The sequence below is a fragment of the Podarcis gaigeae genome (genome assembly GCF_964106915.1).
Source record: "Podarcis gaigeae genome assembly, chromosome: 16".
NCBI classification, from domain to species: domain Eukaryota; kingdom Metazoa; phylum Chordata; class Lepidosauria; order Squamata; family Lacertidae; genus Podarcis; species Podarcis gaigeae.
In genome coordinates, this window is record NC_139693.1 from 15,772,662 (window position 1) to 15,796,140 (window position 23,479).

At 50.0% G+C, this 23,479-nt stretch overlaps 2 protein-coding genes across 3 annotated transcripts; both read left to right on the forward strand.

Moving 5' to 3' along the window:
- The first annotated feature begins 15,161 nt into the window (after positions 1-15,161).
- On the forward strand, positions 15,162-17,720 carry LOC310833052 (uncharacterized protein). 2 transcript variants are annotated; one of them, XM_083715403.1, is made up of 2 exons: positions 15,162-15,485; positions 17,345-17,720. In XM_083715403.1, the coding sequence occupies exons 1-2, from the start codon at positions 15,210-15,212 to the stop codon at positions 17,693-17,695; spliced, it is 627 nt and encodes a 208-aa protein (XP_083571529.1). In that variant the 5' UTR covers positions 15,162-15,209; the 3' UTR covers positions 17,696-17,720. The 2 variants fall into 2 exon arrangements, with proteins under 2 accessions (XP_083571529.1, XP_083571530.1); XM_083715404.1 differs by having other exon boundaries at positions 15,163-15,485; positions 17,348-17,720.
- Positions 17,721-19,550: 1,830 nt separating this feature from the next.
- Positions 19,551-22,937, forward strand: LOC310833729 (uncharacterized protein). Its single transcript, XM_083716502.1, has 2 exons — positions 19,551-19,931; positions 21,851-22,937. Exons 1-2 carry the CDS (start codon positions 19,647-19,649, stop codon positions 22,919-22,921), a joined length of 1,356 nt encoding a protein of 451 aa, XP_083572628.1. The 5' UTR covers positions 19,551-19,646; the 3' UTR covers positions 22,922-22,937.
- The last annotated feature ends 542 nt before the right edge of the window (positions 22,938-23,479 follow it).

Here is a 23,479-nt window from a genome sequence, read left to right on the forward strand (position 1 = left end):
ACTGAGGGAGAGTGCATTAAACCCGGCTCCAAAACTATCTCCTTGCCCCACCGCTACTCCCCTTGTTCATGACTTCTGGAAACTCACCCTGAGGCATGCAAGACTAGCTCTGCACACAAACATGGGTCTGCGTGAGCCGATGGGTGGGGTTCGAGGAGCCAGGCCAAACTGCGAGGCATGCAGAGGCCAGCTCCACCCAGGATCAGGCCAGCTGCTGTCTGCATGTTCTTGGCGCTTCGGTGATGATGCAGAGCAGCCAGCAGGGAGCTGTTGCTCCGGTGCAAGCCAGATTCCCAACTGCGTACAGCTGATTAGATGCCTGTAACTTAATCTAGAGAAGACAGAAGACCTGCCTGCTGGGGAGGAATCTTCTGATTCAGGGTTTGGAGCTTAGCCTCAGCACTGGATTCCCCAGAAGTATGTGTTTAGGGCACCAGCAAAACAAAAGTAGGAAAAAATGATGTTGTTGTTTAAAAAAAAAAAGCATTGAAGTATTCAACATGCATGGGAAAAATCAGAACTTTGTTAAACTTCCATATTCTCATATATATTTTTATTAAATTTTCTGTTTCACAATTTAAAATACTCATTTGACATCGTTAATATATCAATGACTTCCCTTCTTCTCTTTCCACGGTTCATTTTACAAATCATAAATCCTTTACAAAAACAATACCATTCAGTATTCCATTATTGCATCCATCAAAACTTGTTTACACCGTTTTCAGCTAGACTTCCATATTCTCCACTCCACACTTACCTCCCTCCATTGGGCCCCTAATGCTCAGATTGTTCTGGAGGGGGCTGCGCTCCCCATGCAGAGTCAGGACTGCAACTCTGGTGCAGTGCTTTGGTGGGAAATGGTGGCCTGGGGTGCTTTTTAACAGCTTTGTAATAAGTACGGAGCCGGCCACAGAAATTCACACCTCGGCAACTTCCGGGATGGGCTGCTGCAATCCATTCTACCTGGGGCTGCCCTGGAAGTCTGTTCAGAACCTCCCATTGATCCAAACACATTCAACACTCCCAGCAATGCAGCACAGGGTATTTAATTTCACCTCTAGTTGCTGCTCCATTTCTGAGCTCCATCCCAAGTGCTGGTCCTAACCTTTTAAATCTTCTCCTCTCATAGGTTCCCACCACTATGTTTTGATCAAGGCCAGACCCCAAAGTCTCTGCCCTCTGAGGTTTGGCAGTTGGGCTTGTGAGGGGGGGGATATTCCTGGTACCTCAGTTGTGGGGCACCCTCCCCAGGGGCCTGGCTCAGTCACTCCCTGCTCCTCAGAACCTGTCTTTTTCGAATGGAGACTGCCCATTTTCAAAAACGAAAAGAGGAAAATGCAAAATATATAGTTCACTCTCACCTAAGAAAACAGGCCTGGTGCGGGGTTTTTTTAAAAATTTTTGCATATTTATTATTTAATTGCTACATTTATATCTTGCCAGTGCCTTCCTCCAAGCTGCTCAGTGCAGCAAGCATGAGTCTCTTCCCACCTACCCAGATTTTATCCTCACAACAACCCTGTGAGGTAGAAACAAAATTTAAAAAAATCATTCCAGTAGCACCTTAGAGACCAACTAAGTTAGTCATTGATATGAGCTTTCGTGTGCATGCCAATAACTAACTTAGTTGGCCTCCAAGGTGCTACTGGAAGGAATTTTATTTTGTTTCGACTATGGCAGACCAACATGGCTACCTACCTGTAACTAAACCTGTGAGGTTCAGCTGAGAGAGAGGTGTTCCAAGGTCACCCAGTGAACTTCCTGGGTTGAGTGGGGATTTGAACTCACCATCCCATTGCACTTGCCTGACCTTTGTGTTCTAGCCATCATGCCACATTAACTCTGCTTTCCTAGTTACCCCCTTCCACCTTTGTTGACAATTGCTGCTTCTTCTTCTCCTCTTCCTTCCTTCCTTCTCTGGCCAAGGGCCGCTTGGCAGGGAGGGCGTGGAGAGGGACATACTTGTGCCCTACAAAACTGACAGCCAGGAGACAGCAGGGGGACTGGCTGTCAATTCATAGGTCATAGTAGTGTACCCTCAGTCTGGTTCTGGCTGGGAGCAGGATGCATCATCTGAGCACCACTTCTTCCTGGCTGACCCATCAGGGGAAATGGGGCACAAAGCCCACCTTGGGTGCACCTGTGAAGGCCGGAGCCACCTCCTATCCATGCTCTTTTCATCGGCAGATGGGCCATAGCATGAAATCCTGGAGAGCTGGCTCCTGTCATTTTAGACAAGGCAGAGATCAATGGATCATTGCAGGGGGTTGGACTAGATGACCCCTGGGATCCCTCCCAGCTCCACAGTTCTATGAAAGGCAGCTTCCAGTGTTCTCTGGCAGCACCCACAGCTCAGTGGGCAGAGCAACTGCTTGGCATGCAGAAGGTCCCAGGTTCAATGACCAGCTGCTCCCGTGATGGTAGCAGATGATGGAGGGAACAGGTGATGGAGGAGCCCAGGTGGAGGTAGCAGGTGATGCAGGGGCCTGAGGCACTGGAGAACTGCTACCTGCAGAGTAGGTAATACTGGGCCAGATGAACCAACAGCCTGGCCTGGTCTGACACCATCCTGCCTTTCTGAGGGGACCTCCAGACAAGCTGTTATTGAGCTGTTATTGAGCATTGATCCAGATTTGTTTTGCCCCAAAATTGCACATGGCTGTTATACAGCATTGCCATCTAGTGGTTGTGATGGGAAACAGCATGGGGGGGAGTGTGTGATAATATGGTACAGTGGTACCTCGGGTTAAGAACTTAATTCGTTCTGGAGGTCCGTTCTTAACCTGAAACTGTTCTTAACCTGAGGTACCACTTTAGCTAATGGGGCCTCCTGCTGCCGCCGCATCACCGGAGCACAATTTCTGTTCTCATCCTGAAGCAAAGTTCTTAACCTGAGGTACTATTTCTGGGTTGGCAGAGTCTGTAACCTGAAGCATCTGTAACCGGAGGTACCACTGTACTCATATAACCCCACAAAAGTTTTGTGCATGCTCAATGAGCATCTTTCCATGCACATTTTGTGGGAACAAATCAGGAACAACCTCTACAGGATTATTTTGTGTCAAAGTCTTTCCTGGACGTCACCAGCCCCACCTCTTCAGTGAAACACCTTCCCACGTGGCTTTGCGGTTTCTTATCAAGCCCTCAAAAATACCCCTTTATCTCCTCCAACAAACGGTGCTCTAGGCTTGCAGGGCAGCTGTGCCACACAAAGGACAGACAGCAAGGAAGTTTAACAGAGGGGCCAGGGAAATAAATGCATCCACCCCCCTCCTGTACGGAAATGGGTTTTCTAAAGTGGTCAAATTTAAAAAACATTGCCTATCAAAATGGCCCTTGGGCTGCTGCATTACGGGGTGGGGTCAGGATTCTGCCCTGACCCACAAGGCAGAAAATAAAGCTATATCAAATGCTTCTTGTTCTGAACAGAATTATAGAATCATAGAATGCTGCAGTTGGAAGGGAACCCTAAGGTTCATCTAGACTAGTCCAACTCCCTGCAATGCAGGAATCCCAGATAAAGAATCACTGACAGATTGGACATATCCAATCTCTGTCTAAAATCCTCCATTTAAGGAGATTCCACCACCTTCGGAGGGAGTTCACTCCACTGCCCAACAGACTTTCCCGTCAGGAAGTTCTTCCTAACGTTCAGCTGGAATCTCCTCCTTATGACTAGATGACCACTAGAGTTCTTTCCAGCCATACAATTCCACGAAACGTCCCGTTACTCATTCTGTCCATCCCTGAGCACATGATCCTCAAAGCGCCTGGGTCAAAAGATCTTTGTCCTCCAGATCCAGATGCTTTTTTGGGTGCCCATCCAAAATAACAGCCCCCCCACTGGAATGGTTTGAGGCTTCCACGTGGAGTTGCTGTTACAGCCGATAGGCACCCCCTCCCTTGTCTGGGCAGGAGCCCCACACCTCCTTTCAGCTAGTGAGGGGCACTGCAGGCTGCTTCCACTGGCTGCCTTTTCCATGCTGGAGGGGACGTCTTTGGCCTTTGCTCAGGAGTGACCACGGAGCCGGGGTGTACCTGCAGCGGACAAGCTGTTGGAGGAAAGGAGGAACCAGGATTAGTCCAATCTCTTTGCAACACATGTGGGCCTTCATCGTCTTCTTCAGATTAAAATTTTACACTCACATATCCAACATACAACATACAAATAAGATACACATATCCAACATACAACATACAAATAAGACTTCCCTCCTCCCCTTTGTGGGTCCTATTGTTCATCATTTCCTCCTGCATCTTTTATGATAATCCAAAATCTTTTACCTCTCCATTGTGTCGAAAATTCACCATTAAACTACAAGTGATGTTCCAATCCTACTCACAATTTTAACTGTTTACAATTGTCTTTAAGATGAGTTATAATTTCCCCCCATTCCTTATTAAAATTTTGGTCTTCCTGATCTCTGACTCTTCTGGTCATTTTAGCCATTTGGGCATAATCCATCAATTTGATCTGCCATTCTTCTCTGGTAAGGACTTCTTTCCATCTCAGCAGCAACTAAGCACAACCAATGGATTAAGCCATAATGAGTGCCCCCGCACCCCTTGCAGCGTTGTCCCCACAGAGCTAAAGCACTCTGCCTGATCTTTACAGATCTTATCTAAAGAGCAGACAGGAAGATCTTTTACATACAAGACAGATAAAAGAAAGTTATTCACGCAGCGCATAGTTAAACCATGAACTCCAGTCCACAGGAGGTGGCAGCAACCACCAGATTGGATTACTTTTTTAAAAAAGGAGTGGACAAATTTGTGGAGAACAATAAGGCTATTAAGGGAGCCTCAGAATCAAAGAACAATGGGAGCATGACACAGGCTATGAAATTAACCCCGCCCAATAGACTAGAATGTGGTCTAAACCTCCCTTTAAGTCCGTATCAGCCAAAAAAAGGGAACTCACTTTGAAACTCACCTACAGGTGAAACTTAGCACCACGGAAACTGGCGCCGATACGCCCAGGAACCTCACCAAGATGTTGGAGAGGCTGTACCTCCACGGGCACATACCTCCACATGTGGTGGCAATGTCCTAAAATCCAACCCTTCTGGACTGCAGTCCTACAAGAGATGTGCAAACAGGTATTAGAACTCACCCCAGAATTGGCCCTACTGAACATCTTCCAAGATCATAGTGACATTACAGAGAGCTTATAACCCACCTACTCTCAGCAGCCAGAAGCCTCATGGCTAGACACTGCCAGGAGTAAACATGGACCAATGGTATCAAATTGTATGGGAAACAGCCTGGCTGCAAAAGTTAACCAATAAACTGAAACTGACATGGGGAGAAATAGAAGAGGACGCCTTCACCCCAGTATGGCTCCCCTTTATCACATGCACAGCCCAACAAGACAATGACAAGAACACACTGACAGCATACGAATCAATCTGGCTTACCTGACCCAACAAACCTTCCCCCCCCCTCACAAATGCAAACAAACCTCACTGCAGACAACCACAGACAACCAACTACACCCTGCCCCCCTAATACATCTCACTACCAAGGAAATGTAATAAACGAATAAAAAGAGAACCTACTCAGTTGACGCTGACACAACCCCCCACATGTAAACTATACCATGGGTAGGCAAACTAAGGCCCGGCCCAATCGCTTTCTAAATCTGGCCCACAGACGGTCTGGGAATCAGTGTGTTTTTACATGAGTAGAATGTGTCCTTTTACAGTGGTACCTCGTGTTACAGACACTTCAGATTATGCGATTTCAGGTTGCACACCGTGCCGTACCCGGAAATACCGGAATGGGTTACTTCTGGGTTTTGGTGCTTGCGCATGCGCAGAAGCACTAAATCGTGCACAGACGCAGCGCTGTGGGTTGCGAACGGGCCTCCAGCACGGATCACGTTCGCAAGCTGAGGTTCCACTGTATTTAAAATGCATCTCTGGGTTATTTGTGGGGCATAGGAATTCGTTCTTTTTTTCCTGTTCTTCAAAATATAGTCCAGCCCCCCCACAAGGTCTGAGGGACAGTGGACCAGCCCCCTGCTGAAAAGGTTTGCTGACCCCTGCACTATACGAAAGAACATAAGCCTCCCCACCCCTCCTCAACTTTATACTGTACTCAGCACTAATGTCTCACAACACATGTAACTGATTTGTAAGAAAGACTATACAACTTGGAAAAAGAGGCAAGGCATGTACTTTTGTAAACCAGTAAAATCTTTAATAAAAATAAATGAATAAGGGTGGCTTGGCTCCGCCTCCACAGTCGGAGGCAGCAATGCTTCTGAAAACCAGTTTCTGGAAACTACAGAGGGTGGAGAGAGGGGCTAATTGTACTCAGGTCCTGCTTCACAGGCCGCTGTGAGAAGAGGACACTGGAAATATTAGTATTAGCAGTATTACTAGTATTAGTATATTATTTTATTTATACCCCGTCCATCTAACTGGGTTGTCCCAGCCACTCTGGGCAGCTTCTGACATAATTTAAAACACAACCAAATATCAATCATAATATCAAACCTCCCGATAGAGGGTTGACTTCAGATGTCTTCTAAAAGTCAGATACAGTGGTACCTCGGGTAAAGTACTTAATTCGTTCTGGAGGTCCGTACTTAACCTGAAACTGTTCTTAACCTGAAGCACCACTTTAGCTAATGGGGCTTTGTGCTGCCGCTGCGCCACCAGAGCACGATTTCTGTTCTCATCCTGAAGCAAAGTTCTTAACCTGAAGCACTTTTTCTGGGTTAGTGAGTCTGTAACCTGAAGCGTATGTAACCTGAAGCGTATGTAACCCCAGTTACCACTGTAGTTATTTCCTTGACATCTGATAGGAGGGCGTTCCACAGGGAGGGCACCACCACCAAGAAGGCCCTCTGCCTGTTTTCCTATAACTTCTCTTCTTGCAATGAGGGAACTGCCAGAAGGCCCTCGCAACTGGACCTCAGTGTCCAGCCTGACCGATGGGGGTGAGACACTCCTTCAGGTATACGGATGGGCCATTGGCCTGACTCAGCTGCTGCCTCTTATGTTCTTATGATAAATCACCTGCCTTCTCTTTAAGAGTAAATGACAGGATCTCTCTCCCTTCAGTGCTGGAAAATGTTGCCTTTGAGGGACTATCAGATGTTAGCCATCCCTGCCCTAAGCCAGCCCCTAAATTCACAGCTTCTCCATCTCAGGAGGCAAGGAGCAAACCGGGCACATAACCCAGGGAGGCAGGCACATTTTCTTGGCAGCTCCCTGGCACCCAGGAGAACTTTGCCCTGCTCACTTGGCACCCACAGGAAGCAATGCTAACAGCCGTGCCATAAAGAGCTGGAGCGAAGGGACTCTGGACCCGCCAGGAGCAGGTGGCCAAGGAGCTCCAGCCCAGGCCTCTGCCTTCATCAGCTGGGCTTTGTGGAACTTTGCCCAACTGCTAGGGCTGATGATCATTCAGGGCGGGATGGCTTTAAGGCAAATGAATAAAGAAATAAAGTCGCCATGCCTTGCCCTAGCAAGGCAACTTTCCTACCAAACCACAGGTGCCAAAGTGGGGGCATTGCTTTCATTTTCTTTTTGGTGGGGCACTGGGCCAGCTGCAGTTACCACCTCACCTTGGCCTCCACAGTCACTTATGGACTCACTGTTAAGAATCACCGTGTTCATGGAAGAAAATCGTACTCAGCTATGACTATTCACCAAAGAAGATGAAGACCACCTAACCATCAGCTTCCTATAACTCAGTGGTCCCCAAACCTTTTCAGGCTGTCTTGGCCCCATGAACTCACTCCCAGTGCCACCTGCACTATGCTTTAAAAAAGCATCATTCAAAACAGCGGTTTGCATAACCCGCTAATTAATAATTAATTGCACAATTAATAATAAAAAACCCAGTTGATGCTCTATAGTTGAATTAATTTGACCCAACTGATCAACTTTTCAAAGCGTTTCTAAGTCTGAAAGTCATTTACAGTGCCCCCCCTTGGTAATTGTGTTCTTAATATTCTTTTGGGAGCCGCCCAGAGTGGCTGGGGAAACCCAGCCAGATGGGCTGGGTATAATTATTTTATTATTATTATTATTATTATTATTATTATTATTATTATTATTATTATCATCATCATCATTGTTATGTAGTGAAGTTTCACCCTGGGCCAGCAGGGGGATACTGTATATAGTTTTCACTCAGGTCTGTAGATAGTTCTCACTCAGGTCCACGTCAGTTATTTTAGGCGGGAAACTCTGGGCTGTTGTTGCTACAATGTTGACAGCCGGCTGCCTATAAAAGCAGGCCGGCTGAGCTGTTTGCAGTCAGTTCTATTCCAGCTTACAAAATAAAGAGCTACTTGGAGAAATCGCTGTGCCGTCTGCTATGTCAACCCACAACTTAACAATCATCATCATCATCATTTCCCCCCCCCCCAGGGGGTGTTACGGCCCAATTTGGGAACCACTGGTATGACCGGTGGACCAGCCTTTGGACTGGATGGCGATTGGAGCTCTGCTGCGGAAAGAGCCCATCAGACTCTTAATCTCCAGCTTGTGGGTTCAAGCCCCATGTTGGGTGAAAGATTCCTGCATTTGAAGAGGGTTGGGCTTAGATGACCCTCGTGGTCCAACTCTACAATTCTGTGATTCAAGACCTGGTTACCTTGGCAGCAAGAGCCCTAAGTGGGATGGAAGGCAGCAGTGCGGGGGGCGGGGGGGAGAGACCTCTGCTGTGACGATGAATGTGAGGTGGGGCTTCTAAAGGCATTGCCGCAGCTTACCCCACATTTTTCACATGCTGCCAACTCTGTGGGGGGTGGGGAGGTGTGTGGATGCTGGCAAGGATGCAGTCCCCCCCCCTCCATCTTTCCATGGCTGTGATGGAGCTGTATTTTTGGCATGTGCCCTGGGACCTCCCAAGTCCTTTAGACTTGTGAAGGCATTTAGCAGAAAGAATCCCAGGAAGAAGACCTTCCTTCCCCCCCCCCCATGTCTCCTGCTCTTTGAGAGTCTGAGGACCAGATAGTGGACAGGGCAGGGCAGGATCTAGGCCAGGGGCTGAGCAGTGTCATATGCTGGAGAGATTACCTAGGGGGATGCTAAGAGGCAAGGGGGCAGCAGGGGGGAGCTGGAGGTGTAAATGACTCTCAGACTATGAAAAGCTGGCATCACCAGATCAAGTCCATCAATTATGTTGAATTAATTAAACTACATAGCTTTAATTGGATTTTATTTAGTCATTTAGTTAGTTCATAAGATTTATACACCGCCTGATTGTAAAGAGAGAAACACCTCAAAGATGAAACAATAAAATGATCACCAAAAAAAAAAACTGAGAGCAAAACATCTGAGGAGTTAAAATAACAATAGACCAAAACCATATTTTGAATAAATGCACAATCAATTGTTACTGTTTTGAATTTTATCATGGCACTGGGGATGAGATTATGGGACCGAGGGGGTGAGTGCCCAAAAAAGTTTAGAAACCACTGCTCTAGAGGAACATTGAGGAAAAATCAAAACCCTCAAAATCACGCCATGCTGACAATTTCCAGACCAACACCAAGCGGAAACTCTTCCCCAGTTGACACACAAGGTCCTCCCAGCTGGGGCCTACAGCTCCATGGGGCTCATTTCCCAAACCAGAGGTCATCTTCATGGTCCCTTGGCTGCATCTGGGTCATCTTCCTCCTGCATCAAAGCCTGTCTACAAGAAGAGAGTGCTTCTGACCATGTGCAGAGTTATTACCCCACCTTTTTTTCTTAACCACTACAACTCACTCTCTCTCTCTCTCTCTCTCTCTCTCCAGCCAGTGTGGTCTAGTGAATAAGTCCAGGGACATCCAGGTTCAAAGCCCCCTTGGCTCAGCCACGAAGCTCACTAGGTGACCTTGGGTCAGGGACCCTCTCTTTCAGGCTAGCCTACCTCACATGGGGCTGGTGGAGAAAATATCTTGTAAGCCCTAGAGGGCAGAAGGTGGCATAAAAAATAACTCAGAACCACTGAGCCAGCCACCAGGCATGCAGGGTGAAGAGGGCAGAGTCTGCCGGGAGGAGGCCCAAGGCCTGCGCAGGACTTTTTGCTGCCTGAGCATCAGGACAAAATGGTGCCTCTCCCTTCTCAGTGTGCAGAATCTGAGCAGGCTGGAAGCTGAATGGAAAGGAGAGGGTCCTCCACTCCCCCTGGGGACAGCAGGCTTGATTAGGGGGCTCAGAGCTGGCCGCACAGCACACCCCACTGAGCCCACCACCTGCCACCTGAAGCAGCTGTCTTTTCCTCTTTCCCCTCCTGCCCAATGGTAGGGCCAGCCCTGAATGCCTCTCCTTTGGCAAATTGAGAATGCCCCACCCCCTCCATCGCCCCCCACCCAATGATAGCTTTGAAAGCAGGCAATGCCCGCTTGCTCCCAGAGTCCAGGCCAAACATGCCAGCTGCACCCTCCAAATCAAGATGGCACCTGGGGACAGTGGGTGCCCTCAGGGCAAGACTTTAGGGCAGAAGCCACACACACACACACACACACACACACACACACACACACACACACACAAAAAGGGACACAGGAAGCTGACTTATTCTGAGAGCCAGAGCCTTGGGTCTAATTAGTTCAATATTGTCTACCCTGACTGGCAGCAGTGGTTTCAACCTGACCTGAGGGGGTGTTATCAGATGCTCCCCCCCCAACAGCCACAGGACTGCAGGTGAAGGAATACACACATTTAAATAGGCCCTAAAGATCCCTAGACATCTGTAGACCAGCAAGTCTGCCATCGAAAATGACCTAATTGCACCACTGCTTAAGGGGGGGGGGGTCAGGAAGGGAGAACCCCCAAAATAAGCAGAGCTCCCTCCCTCCTTGGAGAGCATCGGGCACAGGGTGGGAATATAACCTGAGCGGGGGGGGGGGAGACACAGGTGGATGGAGCAGGAAAGGTAACACCCACAATAAAAAAAAACACACACTCACCTTTGCCAGCAATGAAGATGGCTATTGATAGCTACCAGCTATTCTTTGTCTTTACTGTGGGAGGCAGCAATGGTTCTGAATCCCAGTCGCTGGGAACTTTGGGAGGGGAGACGGCTCTTGAGTTCGAGTCCTGCTTGCAGGTTTCCCCAAAATAACCATCTGGCTGGCCACTGCGAGAACAAGGGGGATGTGCTAGGTGGGCCATTGGCCTGTGTTGTGTTCAGCGGTCCTCAAGCCCCACCATGCGCCCCCAGGTCTGTCCCCGAGGATGCCCAGGGTGAGAACTGCTCAGCCACCCCTCTCCCAGGGTGCTCATAATGCCCAGGCAGGTTAATGATTACCGCGGCTGCAAATATTTGAGGATTGCTGCGGGGATGCAAAGTACAGGGCACAGGAAGACTTGTGAGGGGCCTTGGCAAAGCTCAGGGCTGGCCTCCTCCACCCTGACCCACTGGAGAGGACACTCCCCAGCCCCACTCCAAGAACCAAGCAGGCGGGGAGGAGCTCCCCCCCTTCCCATCAATGCCCCCCTCCCCTGCGTCTGTAGAACTGAGAAGCTGGTAGGCGTTAATTCCTGGTTCGTTTTTTTAAGAGGAAGTGTCAGGCTTAAAGACTGCAGCCCCACCCTCTCTAAACTCTCACGCTCCACCTGGAAAAAAACTTTCCCCTAGAACGCTCCAGTTCCCCTGGATGAACCAGGCGTAAGCAGTGGGACAAGAGGGGGTCACTCTGCACATGCTCAGAGGAACACCCGCTGGCGGTTTCCCCTTTCTGCAGGGCTGTCTGTCTCTTGCTCATGTCCAGCCCTGTTGGGGAGTGGGAAAAGGGAATCAGGCTGGTCCCTGTTGGCTGGCACAGCCCAGCCTGCTGCTGACAGGATCCGTGCCATCGTCAGCATCATCATAGAGAGCAATGTGGCATCCTGACTTCTAATAAGCTACAAAGTGGGGGGATGAAAGAGCAAGAGAAATCTCCATAACTACAAAAAAAAAAAAAGGATCAGCTATAGTGGGATGGATGCATCTCTCAATATTGGTTCATTTCCCCAGTCTTAAATTTATTTCTCCACATTTCTGCAGCAATTTGCATTACAAACACACACACAATTAAAATTTGCAAGTATTTTAGTGCAACTTTCTCCTGATAAACCCATTTTGTAAGCTGTTTCCCCTAATATAATGCAATGGTGTCTGCTCTTTTCACTAATACAGGCATTTATGTGCACACTTTATCCCAGTAAATGCATCTTGCTATACATTATGTGGCTGGAGAAGTGCTTTGCAAAATTCAGAGAGGTGCAAAATTCAAAGGGAGGCTGCATTTCAGTTCAAGGGCCCTTTTGGCAGCTGCCAAAACTTCACTTGCCCCCAAATGCAGAACCTTGCAGGACTCGCGACTTTTGCTCTAGTTATGAAAATATGTGGAGTTTAGCATTAGCTGGAAAAAATATCTCATAAATTACTTGTGGCCTAAGCCCTGGAGGACCCTGAGATTTTATCTCATACGCAACAAACAACCTCTCATTGTGGCAACGTGAAAACTGGTCCTAAATACTTTGCCAAGCTAATATCCAGTCTCTCCCAGATGTTCTGTGCTGATTTCTTGTGCTTCTCCTATTTATTTATTTATTTATTTGTTTGTTTGTTTTTATTGTATTGATTTGTTTTATTTACTTCAATAAAAAAATAAAAATAAAAAGACCATTCTGGAATGTTCAAATCTGGCAAGTTCACCTTTGAACTTGAACTGGATCCAATATCTCCTCCCATCCTTCTTCCCAGGGGCTGGTGGATAACTTGCTAACTCAGAACACAAAGGCAACCCCCCCCCCCCCCAGTCCAAGACGCTCCTGAACTTCCACATTCCTCCTCCTCTGTTTGGGACTATGTAAACTCACGCATGCACACACAACAATTGCCTACTGTCACCCAGGACCGAAAGTCCCATTTCTCTGTCAGGCATGAAGGTCAGTTGTGGGGCTCCTGTCCCTCCCCCCCCAGTGGGTCTGGGGGCCCTGCTGTCTAATCTCAGGTGGGAACAGGGGGCCTTCAAGCTCCCCCGAGCCTCTTGCACCGCATTCTCAGCCTTCTCCAAGGAGCACAACCTACCTTAGGGTGCCAACGGGACGTCCCTTGCAGATGAGCTGAGCTGCAGAGGTATTTTCTGGGTGCAGGGGGCCTCTGGGCAGAGGGCAGCCCCAGCCAGGCCTCGCTCAGCATCTAGGGCAGAGGGACCATCCTCAGCCCCCCTCCCTCTGTTTTTAGAGCCAACCCCTGCATGCACAAACCCTGCCCTTGAATGGGCTTCTGACCTCAGCCTTCTGCTGGCAGGCCCTTGGGTGCTCTGGGTGGCCCAGTTGGGTGCCTGCCTTGCTGGCTGCTGGAAAGGGAGGCTCCTTTCCTCTCTTATCTCCTGCAAGCAGTTGGGTGCGACCTGAGCCCAGCCAAAGGCTGCATTTTCGAGTTCTGCTCTGTTTTTTCCTGGCAGGGCTCAGCAGCCTGGGTCCCTTAGCTCCTAGCAGGCAGAATTTCAGGAGCTAAAGCGCTCTCTCTCTTTTTATTTTCCTGACATGGATGGGAAATGGCATGCCGAGCTACACCTGTCGGATGTTTGCCTATCCTGCAGCCACTAAAAGTCCGGGAGTTCCATGCCCTCTACATTTCTCAAATGAAAATTTCTCACTCTCCCCCAACTGACCCTCCTCAAACTCCCCCCCCCATTTTTGTCCCCCACCTGCAAAGCATTTCCTATCAGAAGAGAGGCAGGTGCCACCACCATTACACCAATGGGACACAGCACACACGCCCTGCGAAAACCCATTAATCCCGATGTTATTTTGTTTTTTTCTTCGGGAGATTTACAAAAAGAAAAACACACACCAATAAATAAATTTTAGAAAGGGGCAAGAGACACAAAACATTTTTTTTTTAATCAAGACACCTTGTGCACTGCCAAAGAGCGAGCCGGCAGTAAATCACACTGTTCAATGCTGGAGTTAACTCTTTATTAGCAAAAACACAATTTTCACAGACTTGGCTGAGTCTCAGGCCTAATGAGCGCAGCAGGTAGGTCTGGCCCCATTAATCAGTTACCAAGTCCAGGCATAGGCAAACTTGGCCTACAACACCCATGATCCCTAGCTAACAGGACCAGTGGTCAGGGATGATGGGAATTGTAGTCCCAAAACATGTGGAGGGCCAAGTTTGCCTATGCCTGGGCAAGATTGAAGGTCCTCTTGTCTGTAGGGCTTTCTTCCAGGCAATTGGAGACTGTGCCTGCATGTAGCCTGTCGCTGCTCTGCCCATTTCAGCCCTCTTCTGATTCTATCGCAGCAGGAGGGGGACACCCAGGACTCTTCACCAGCCTAACCTGCCTCTCGGCCTCCCCCTCTCCTGCTTCAGCTTCTGCCTCTGATTCTGGACTTCTCTGCCGACTCTCCCAGCTCACTGAGCCCTGTTGCTCTTCCCAGTCTTCTCCCTCTGACCACTCATCGTTGGGATACTGCCAGGGAGACGGGGGCATTTGGCAGGCCCCCAGCTGGCTCCAGCCACTGGCTGGCAGCCGGGCAATCTCCGGTACAGCATCAATCAGCAACACGAGCCTCAGATACGTTTAGAGACTCGGCACACTCTTATCAGCAGAGTGAATAACTTCTCACAACGGAAGCGGCGTACAGAGACATGTGTAAGCATTGTTTACAGGCATTTATTCAGCATAGTTCAGGAACAAAGGGAAAAACATGTCTGCTTCCCTTCGTGTCCAAGCACACAGCAGTATAGCAAAAGCAATATACAAACGGAAGTTCCCAGCAAGCCTGTGCTGGAAGTAAACAGGCACGTGAGACACAGCAGTCATGCCTGTTCCTTTTAAGGTGGAACAGAACTATATCCTAACAGTCCCACCACCACTCCCCAGGCTCAGGGTATCCTTCCCTTGGTGGTTCCCCAAGCTGGTTGCTCCCACCATTCCTCTGCATCCAATGAGTCCGTGACATGCCCCTACTAAGAAACAGTGCTTCTGGACATGTGCCGAATGCCTTCTCCTCCTCGGCACCGGGGAGCTGCTCCCAGCTCATGCAACTCTGGCCTTAGGGGCCTCGGATTCTGCTCCAGCGGCCAGCCTGAGCTCTCCAGTGGCTCTGCATGGGCGGGCGGGCTACCCTAGGAGACAGTGGGAGTTCAGGAGAACCCTGGACTAGTGAACTCACAATGGGGGGCTGTGTGGCGGGCAAGGAAATTCCAGAACGCCTCCACTTGGCCTCAGAGTCACAAGCCACCTGACCAGCGCCATGGCTTCCCCAAGGGAGCTGCTGCCCCTGACCCTAGTCTGGGCGCTGGTGCTGCTGGGAGGGACAAAGGGGGCTGGTCCCGAGGGTCCCTGCGAAACACAAGTACGATATCGAGAGAGCAGCTCAGAGACTGGCGGCAGCTGGCTTGGCACAATTGCTCTGCTCAGCAGTGTTTGTGCCACGTGGCTTTTTGTTTTTTATGCAATCCATTGCCTATGTGCCAGCAAGGACCGGTGCAGCCAGGGGCTAGAGGGGGACTGCGACCTGCGTTGGAAGGTGAGGGAACATCTACCTGTCTTCCTGTGTACCTACTGTCGGAGGGAGATGACAATCTGATTCCTGTTGGCTGGGGCACCTGCCCTCCTTCCAAGCTCCCAGCATCTAGCACATCCCACCTTTCCCCCTCCTCTGAGGTGTGGCTGCTTTCCCAGGAGCCTGGATCCACATTCTCTCACTGGGGGAAAGGTGGCTCAGGTGGGCTTCCACCTTGGTCAGGTGGCTTCAGGGCAGTCTTTAGCAGGTACGGTGCCGGGGTGCAAATATCCGCCCAGCACCCCCAAGTTACCATGGATAGTGTTGGGGTGGCCGTCGCTGTGCACTGCCAGCCATCTAGGTGGGGAGCAACTTTTCCCCATGCCACTGCAGGAGAGCAATCCCTGCAGAGGCTTGGGAGGGAAGCTGCGCCTGCCAGCCTTATGGTTGGCGGGGCGCCGCTGGCGGGCATGCAGGGAAAGAGGAGGCCGCCGGCAAAGCCATGCAGCTCCCCCACTTGCTGGGGTGCCCCTGAGAGGCTGGCGCCCTGGCGCGATGCACCACTAAGCCCTATGGGAAAAATGGCTCAGGCTGGCTTCCATCACTCCTCATCTAGCCAGTCTTTGACACTGACCTTCCCATCCATCTGCTCCATTTATCTTCCATCTTTCCTCCAAGGAGCTCAAGGTGGCAAATGTACTTCTCCTCCTCCCCATCTTAACCCCACAACAGCCCTGAGAGGTAGGTGAGGCTGAGAGGCAGTGACTGGCCCCCAAGGTCACACCCAGTGAGCTCTATGGCTGAGTGGGGATTTTAACCCCATTCTCCCAAGTCCTAGCCCGACACTCTAACTGTGGCAACACACCAGCAGGAATCAGCGGGAATCGACTACTTTAAAAGGCAGTCCTAGCCTCTGCTGCTCATGCATTGGTGATCTCTGGAATAGGCTACTGCAATGCTCTCTCTCATTTGCAGGTGGATTTTGGGGCCTGATTTTAAGTGTTGACCTTTAAAATTGTATATGAAGTACTAAATGTGTCAAAAGTTATTTCATCTCCCCCAACCTTATCATACTTAGCAGAATAAGTCTGTCCCACCTGTATTAATTCAGAAACATGTGGTTTTTGTACATTGTTTCTCCTCTCCAAAAGTGGGCATTTTTACAAGCAAAGGTGCACCCTAAATAAAACGCACATCCCAAAATTGGGAACATTTATAAATGATTTAAACAGCACAGATTCCATCCTGGGATAGGGGGATCCCACTGTTCACTTCCTCCTTTTTTTGCAAGAACTGCCCTCTTGTTCCTCCCAAGATTCCTGCTCTTTGACCAGTTATTCTTAGCCATAACAAGAGGACTTGCCCTCTTATCCCAGGACTTATTGCGCTTACTCAGGAGCCCGGGGTGGAGAGACTATGCCAAAAGCCGTCTAAGGGTTTGCTGGATCCCTCATACCTGGAGATTTAGGGAAGGCTGGCAAGATCTGCCTCTCAGCCAGGCTTGGAGCATTTATCCATTGATGGTACATTTCTCAGGGGCCTTCTATAGGGGCCCGCATGCTTGTGGCGGGTGGGGCCACCGTCAAAAGTGAGTGGGGTCCTTTCCTTCTCTTCCACTTCCCCCCATTTTACCTCTCCCCAAAACGAGGGTTGCATGAATTGGGCTGAGGTTGGCAACTGGCCACCATGGCTGGCTTCAGGCTGCCCACCCTTCTCCTGTGTGTTTGGCCACCCTATCCTCAGAATGATAGAACTGTAGAGTTGGAAGGGACCACCAAGGGTCATCCAGCCTGACCCCCTTGCAATGCAGAAATCACAATCAAAGAATCCCCTGGGGACAAGTGTTTGTTCTGAGTGGTCTGTTGCCTCTCCTCTTCCCCAAGCAGGACGGCCAGGCAGCTTGTGGGGAAGGAGAAGAGAACCACCTCTCTGCATCTCAGGAGCTGGCCTGCACCCGGACAAGGGGCACGTCTCGCAAGCCGGTCTGCAGCCAGGCCCAGCAAGCCTACGCCCGGCAGCTGGCCTGCATGGAGCAAGAACTGGAAGGCTTCCTCTCCGAGGTGAGGAACCGGCGGAACGCCCTCGGAGACATTGTGGTGGAGGAGAGGTGCCCCCAGAACACGGAGCGGGGCCAAGACAAGCTGCGCATCACTGTCTACGAGATCTCAGACACCGAGGGGGCCGGGCGGCCGCAGCAGAAAAGACGCAGGCGGAAGATGCAACTTTCATATTAATTATATAAAAAAGACATACATGAAAGCTGAGTTGACCTGGCTTGGAACATGGGTGCACATGGGTGTATATTGGTATACATGGGTTATGTGGAAGTACCTGGGGGTACACACTGGTATACCTGAGTGCATATGAGTGCATGGCTTGCACACGGGTGTGTACATGGGTATACATGAGTGCACGTGGGTGCATGTGAGTGTACATATTTGTATGGGGGACATGGGTGGCGCTGTGGTCTAAACCACTGAGCCTCTTGGGCTTGCTGATCGGAGGGTCGGCGGTTTGAATCCCCATGACGAAGTGAGCTCCCATTGCTCTGTCCCAGCTCCTGCCAACCTAACAGTCTGAAAGTGCAAGTAGATAAAAAGGTACCGCTGCGGTAGGAAGGTAAACAGCGTTTCTGTGTGCTCTGGTTTTTGTCACGGTGTCCCGTTGTGCCAGAAGCGGTTTAGTCCTGCTGGCCGCATGACCCAGAAAGCTGTCTGTGGACAAACGCCGGTTCCCTCGGCCTGAAAGTGAGATAAGCACTGCAACCCCATAGTCACTTTAACCGTCCAGGAGTCCTTTACCTTTTTCCCCTACCTATTTGTATAGGCATACATGGGTTACTTGGGGGTATACATGGAAACATATGGGTGTACGGGGGTCACATGGATGTGCTGTGGGATTTCATGTGGCTAAAGAGAAAATGCTATGAGGTCAGAGCTTGAGTAAAGATGGGCAGTCATGCTTAGCTACAGAGCCTAAGGGGAGCCAAGAGGACTCAAATGTTATTATTTATTTTATTTATTGCATTTCTATCCCATGATTTTCTCCAAAGAGCTTTATTATTGGCTTTTGCACCAAAGGAGCCAAGCCTATCATTGCAGTATTGGGAATAAAACATGGAGAGAGGAGACATTTGAACCTGGTCCCCTGGATCTTAGTCACAATACTGCATATCCTCCAACATTTCTCCAATGAAAATAGGGGCTTCCTATTCCATTATTATTATTATTATTATTATTATTATTATTATTATTACTATAATATTTTATTTATACCCCACCCATGAAACTGGGTTGCCCCAGCCACTGTGGGCAGCTTCTAACATTTATAAGAACATTAATAAAACATTACACATTAAAAAAACTTCCCTATGCTGGGCTGCTTTCAGATGTCTTCTACAGGCAGCATAGTTACATACTGTATTTTTTTGCTCTATAAGACTCACTTTTTCCCCTCCTAAAAAGTAAGGGGAAATGTGTGTGCGTCTTATGGAGCGAATGCAGGCTGCACAGCTATCCCAGAAGCCAGAACAGCAAGAGTGATTGCTGCTTTCACTGCACAGCGTTCCCTCTTGCTGTTCTGGCTTCTGAGATTCATAATATTTTTTTTATTGTTTTCCTCCTCCAAAAACTTGTGGTCTGGTGCATCTTATAGAACGAAAAATACGGTATTTATCTCCTTGGCTCAGGGTGCTTGTGTCGGGAGTCATATAACTCCATACCCTCCAACATTTATCCAGTGAAAATAGAGACATACTAAATCAAAGCAAGACATTCCAGGATCAAATCAGAAACTGGAACGGCTCCTGTAAATCTGGGACTGTCCCTGGAAAATAGGGTCTGATGCTCTTGGGTCTGATTTATGCGGAGACTTGTTCAGATCACCTCAGCAAGGACTGGAGTCCCCATCTATCGGCAGATTGAATAACCAGCAAGGTCTTGCCTTGTTAGCAAGCAGGGCGGTACATCTACTGCAGATTGATCAATAACAGATATCAAATCAAGAGGAGTCCAGCTTTCCTCCAGCCCAAGGCAGGGATGGCGATGATGACACAAAGGAGGGCAACTGTGTGACTCTGGGCAGGAGGGAGGCTGGGCCAGAGAGGCCTCTGGCTTGCATGAAACACCAGGCAAGGCCAGTGCCTCCCTGCCCGCCCCACTTTCTGGCTTCCCCAAGCTCTTGGCCATGGCTGTCAAAAGCTCCTCCCTGGCGTGGTCCTTCCTGGCCGTGGTCTTCATGATCGCAGGGGCCGCTGCCGTCCAGAGCGCCTGCGGACATCACCACCGCTACCGCAAGCCACGAGCCGACACCTACGAGTGGCAGGGCTACTTTGTGGCCCTGACCATCCTCCTGGGCAGCGGCTGCGGCCTGGCCTGGTGCATCCTCATCGTCACCTACAACATGGGCCAAAGGGGAGGCCAGGAGTTGCCACAGATCCCCTCTGCAGGTGAACAGATGCCCGCAGCCATGGTGAGCCTCGGGGAGCTGGTGGGGCGGGAAGGAGGCAGGTTGCCAGTGCGAGAAGGAAGCGGAAGGGAGCCCCTTCTGTTGCAGGAGGCCAGGTGGTCACTTCTGCGGACCTCCAGAGGTTGCTGGACACAAGAACAGCCTGTAGGTAGCTCAGGCCAAAGCAAGGGGCCTGTGCAGTCCAGCACCCAGTTCTCACAGTGGCCAAATTCCCCATGGAACCTAGCAATTCAGATAGACTGCCTCTGTGCCTGGAAGTTCCCTAACAACCTAAGCTGAGCCTCCCAGCTGGATCAGGCCTAAGGGGGACCAACTGGTCCAGCATCCTGTTCTCACAGTGGCCAACCAGATGCCCCAGTGCAAACCCAAAAGCAGGACCCAAACGCAAGGGCACTCTCCCCGCCTGCCGTTCCCAGCATCTGGTATTATTCATACTGACTCTGACAGTGGCGGTTCCACAATGAACCTCTTCTCCTCAATGAACTTGCTCAATCCTCTTTGAAGGTGGCCATCGCTGCATCTTGTGGCAGTGAGTTCCAAAGTCTATGCACTGTGTGAAGAAGGACTTTGTTTCGTCTGTCCTGAATATTCCAACATTCAGCTTCACTGGGTGGCCCTGAGTTCAAGGATTATGAGGGCGGGATAAAAACTTTCTCCTTATCACCTTACACCAGGCATATTTTTACACACCTCTGCCATCTCATCCTCCTCCCTCTTTCTCTCCTTTTCTCTAAATTCAAAAGACCCAAATGTTGTAGCCTTTCCTGGTAGGGGAATTGCTCCACCGCCTTGACAGTTTTGGGTGTTCCTTTCTGACCATCTTCTATGATATCCCATTGGATCAGATACAAATGGTATAATGACCATTGGCAGGTGTGTCTAAAGACAGGGCCAGCCCAATAAATGATGCCGCCTGAGTTCAAGGACAAGATGGCTGCCGCCACCCTCTTCCAGGAACAAAAGCTGACCAGGCTGGCCATCAAACGTTGACTCCTCCACTGCACCAGAGGGCAGGAGACCATGGCCACGTTCACACCTGACATATAAAGAGCTATCACTTTAACAGTCCCAGCTTCCCCCGTAGCATTCTGGGAGCTGTAGTTTGTAAAGGTGCTGAGAGTTGCTAGGAGACCCCTATTCCCCTCTCAGAGCAGCTACAATTCCCAGAGTTCCCTGTGAAGAGGGAATGGTTGTTAAAATCATTATGGGAACTGTAGCTCCGTGAGAAGAACCGGGGGCCTCCTAACAACTCTCAGGACACCTCACAAACTACAGTTCCCATGATTCTTTGTTACCACTATTTAATGTGTGGTGTGGCCTTGCTTAGCGGGTTCAGAACAGGCATACACAGCTCTGCCCATTTTCTGCCCATCAGTATGTACCGCCTGAGGCAGCAGTCTCACTCTGCCTCATGGCTGAGCTGGGCCTGTGCATTAGGATTGGGTGGGGTTGTAAGTTGCCCTGAGGTCAGAGGGAAATTAAATGAAGCGACTGCAGATAGCGGCAATTCAGGAGAGAATGTTTTCATTGTAATTTGGCCGTTATATGGTGGCACCTCCCTTTGAAAGTGTCCAAATATGGCTGCCTTAAAATAAATAGTTGAGTATCTTTGTAGGTTAAAAGGTCCTCCTACTATCTTCTCAATAGTGCCATTTTTGATTTTGAATTTGGGTCAGGCAGAGGGATCGGTTAGGCAGAGAGAATCCTGTGTCTTGGATGAACAAGGGAGGTGGGGAAAGGATGGGTAGTTAGGAATACTTTTGTTGAAGAGGGGGTCCTGAGGAGGGAGGCTTTTACCATCAAGGCTGCACTGATCTTGTCATATTTGCAGGCAAGAATAGGAGTCAGCAGCTAGGAATGGAAACCAGAGGGGCCTGACCTTGCAAGGCCCTGAAATGTGACCTCTTTTCTGCTTTGGACAGGGCCACCAAGACAAACTGACACTGAGCCCAGGGATGAACCGTGAAAGGTCCGTCAGCTTTGCGACCCTGCCTGGGCTGAAGAGCCAAGTCACAAACGAGGAGGACCAGCCTTGGCTGAAGCGACAAGTCTCAAAGGAGGAGTTTCGGACGAAGTCCCAGTTGGACACAAGCATAGGAAGTCGGACGCCGTCCCAACTGAACTTAAACCAGGGGGTTCAGGCCCCATCCCAGATGAACGCAAGCGAGGCAGTTAGCACCCTGTCACAGATGAACACAAACGATGGGGTACGGACCCTGTTCCAGATGAATGAGGCAAATATGGTTCCAGCCCAGATGAACATGACTGAGGGGATGAGGGCCCAATCCCAGGTGGATGAAATGATTGGGAACCCCTCCCAGAGGAACGTGAATGAGGCAATTTGGACCCCCTCCCAGAGGAACATGAACGAGGTGAACAGGGCCCCCTCCCAGATGAACACGAATGAGGTCATTTGGACCCCGTCCCAGATGAACACGAACAAGGTGATTTGGACTTCCTCCCAGATGAAAGCAAATGAAGCAGTTTGGACCCCCTCCCAGAGGAACATGAACGAGTTGAAAAGGGCCCCATCCCAGATGAACATGAAGGAAGCAATTTGGACCCCCTCTCAGAACGAGGTGACTAGGACCCCAACCCAGAATAACATAAACAAGCTAAAAAGAGCCCCAACACAGCTGAACATAAATGAAACGGTTGGGACCCCATCCCTTCCACCTCAGCAGGAAGGCCAGTCCTCCAGGCCCGAAGAGCAAGGCGGTGGCACTCTGTGGAACTTCATGGAGCAGGAGCTGGAAAGGCTTCTGAGCGCCCTACGCCTCCACCGGACCCCCACGCCAACCCCCGCGGCTGAGGAGACGCCGGCCCCCTTGGCCAACGATACTCCGAGCGCCCCAGCTGAGGAGGTGCTGGGCCTCGACCAGACTGAGGACAAGGAGACCTTGATGCACCTCATCATCTGTGAAGTCCCCCAAGACAGAGGAGCCACCAGGGGTCGGGGGCGCAAGAGGAAAGCGAGCAGAGGACGCAAATAAAGTGCAGAGAAAGAGAGAGGGTGGCAGGTCGGTGTGTGTGTTGTGAGGCAAGAGGAGTCATTGGTAGAAACGGCTTCCTTCGCCACCACCCTCCTGCATATATCCCCGGGAGATTCCTTGATTTTAAAACAGTTCTTCATCCTAGGAGCTCCGAAGGGCCTACATAGCCCTCATGGAATTGCAGAGTTGAAATAGACCCAAAGGGTCCTCTATTCCAACCCCCTGCAGGAATAGCAGGGACCACCCTGTTAATCTCAAAGCAACCCTGGGAGGTAGGTTAGGCTGGCCGAATTCCCCCAAACTGGTGCTATGGGTGTAGCCAGGATTTATTTTAGGGGAGGAACAGGCTTTATGTTGGGGATGGGGGAGGTAGAACTGAGCTATCTGTGATGCAATTGGCCAGTTAGTTGAGTATTTTTATTTATTACTTGATTTAGTGGGGGGCAGCTGTCCCACTGCTATGCCCATGCCTGGTGCCCTCCAGATGTTTGGACTACAACTCCCAGCAAGTCCCAGGCAGCACAGCTGTACGATGGTAGGATTGGAGGGAGCTTGTAC

What these genes read in the sequence shown, in the direction of transcription:
- LOC310833052 (XM_083715403.1), top strand. Translation starts at nt 15,210, where the DNA reads ATGGCTTCCCCAAGGGAGCTGCTGCCCCTGACCCTAGTCTGGGCGCTG. An exon ending in ACTGCGACCTGCGTTGGAAG is followed by an intron (nt 15,486 to 17,344) that starts GTGAGGGAACAT and finishes CTCTTCCCCAAG; the next exon opens with CAGGACGGCCAGGCAGCTTG.
- LOC310833729 (XM_083716502.1), top strand. Translation starts at nt 19,647, where the DNA reads ATGGCTGTCAAAAGCTCCTCCCTGGCGTGGTCCTTCCTGGCCGTGGTC. An exon ending in AACAGATGCCCGCAGCCATG is followed by an intron (nt 19,932 to 21,850) that starts GTGAGCCTCGGG and finishes TGCTTTGGACAG; the next exon opens with GGCCACCAAGACAAACTGAC.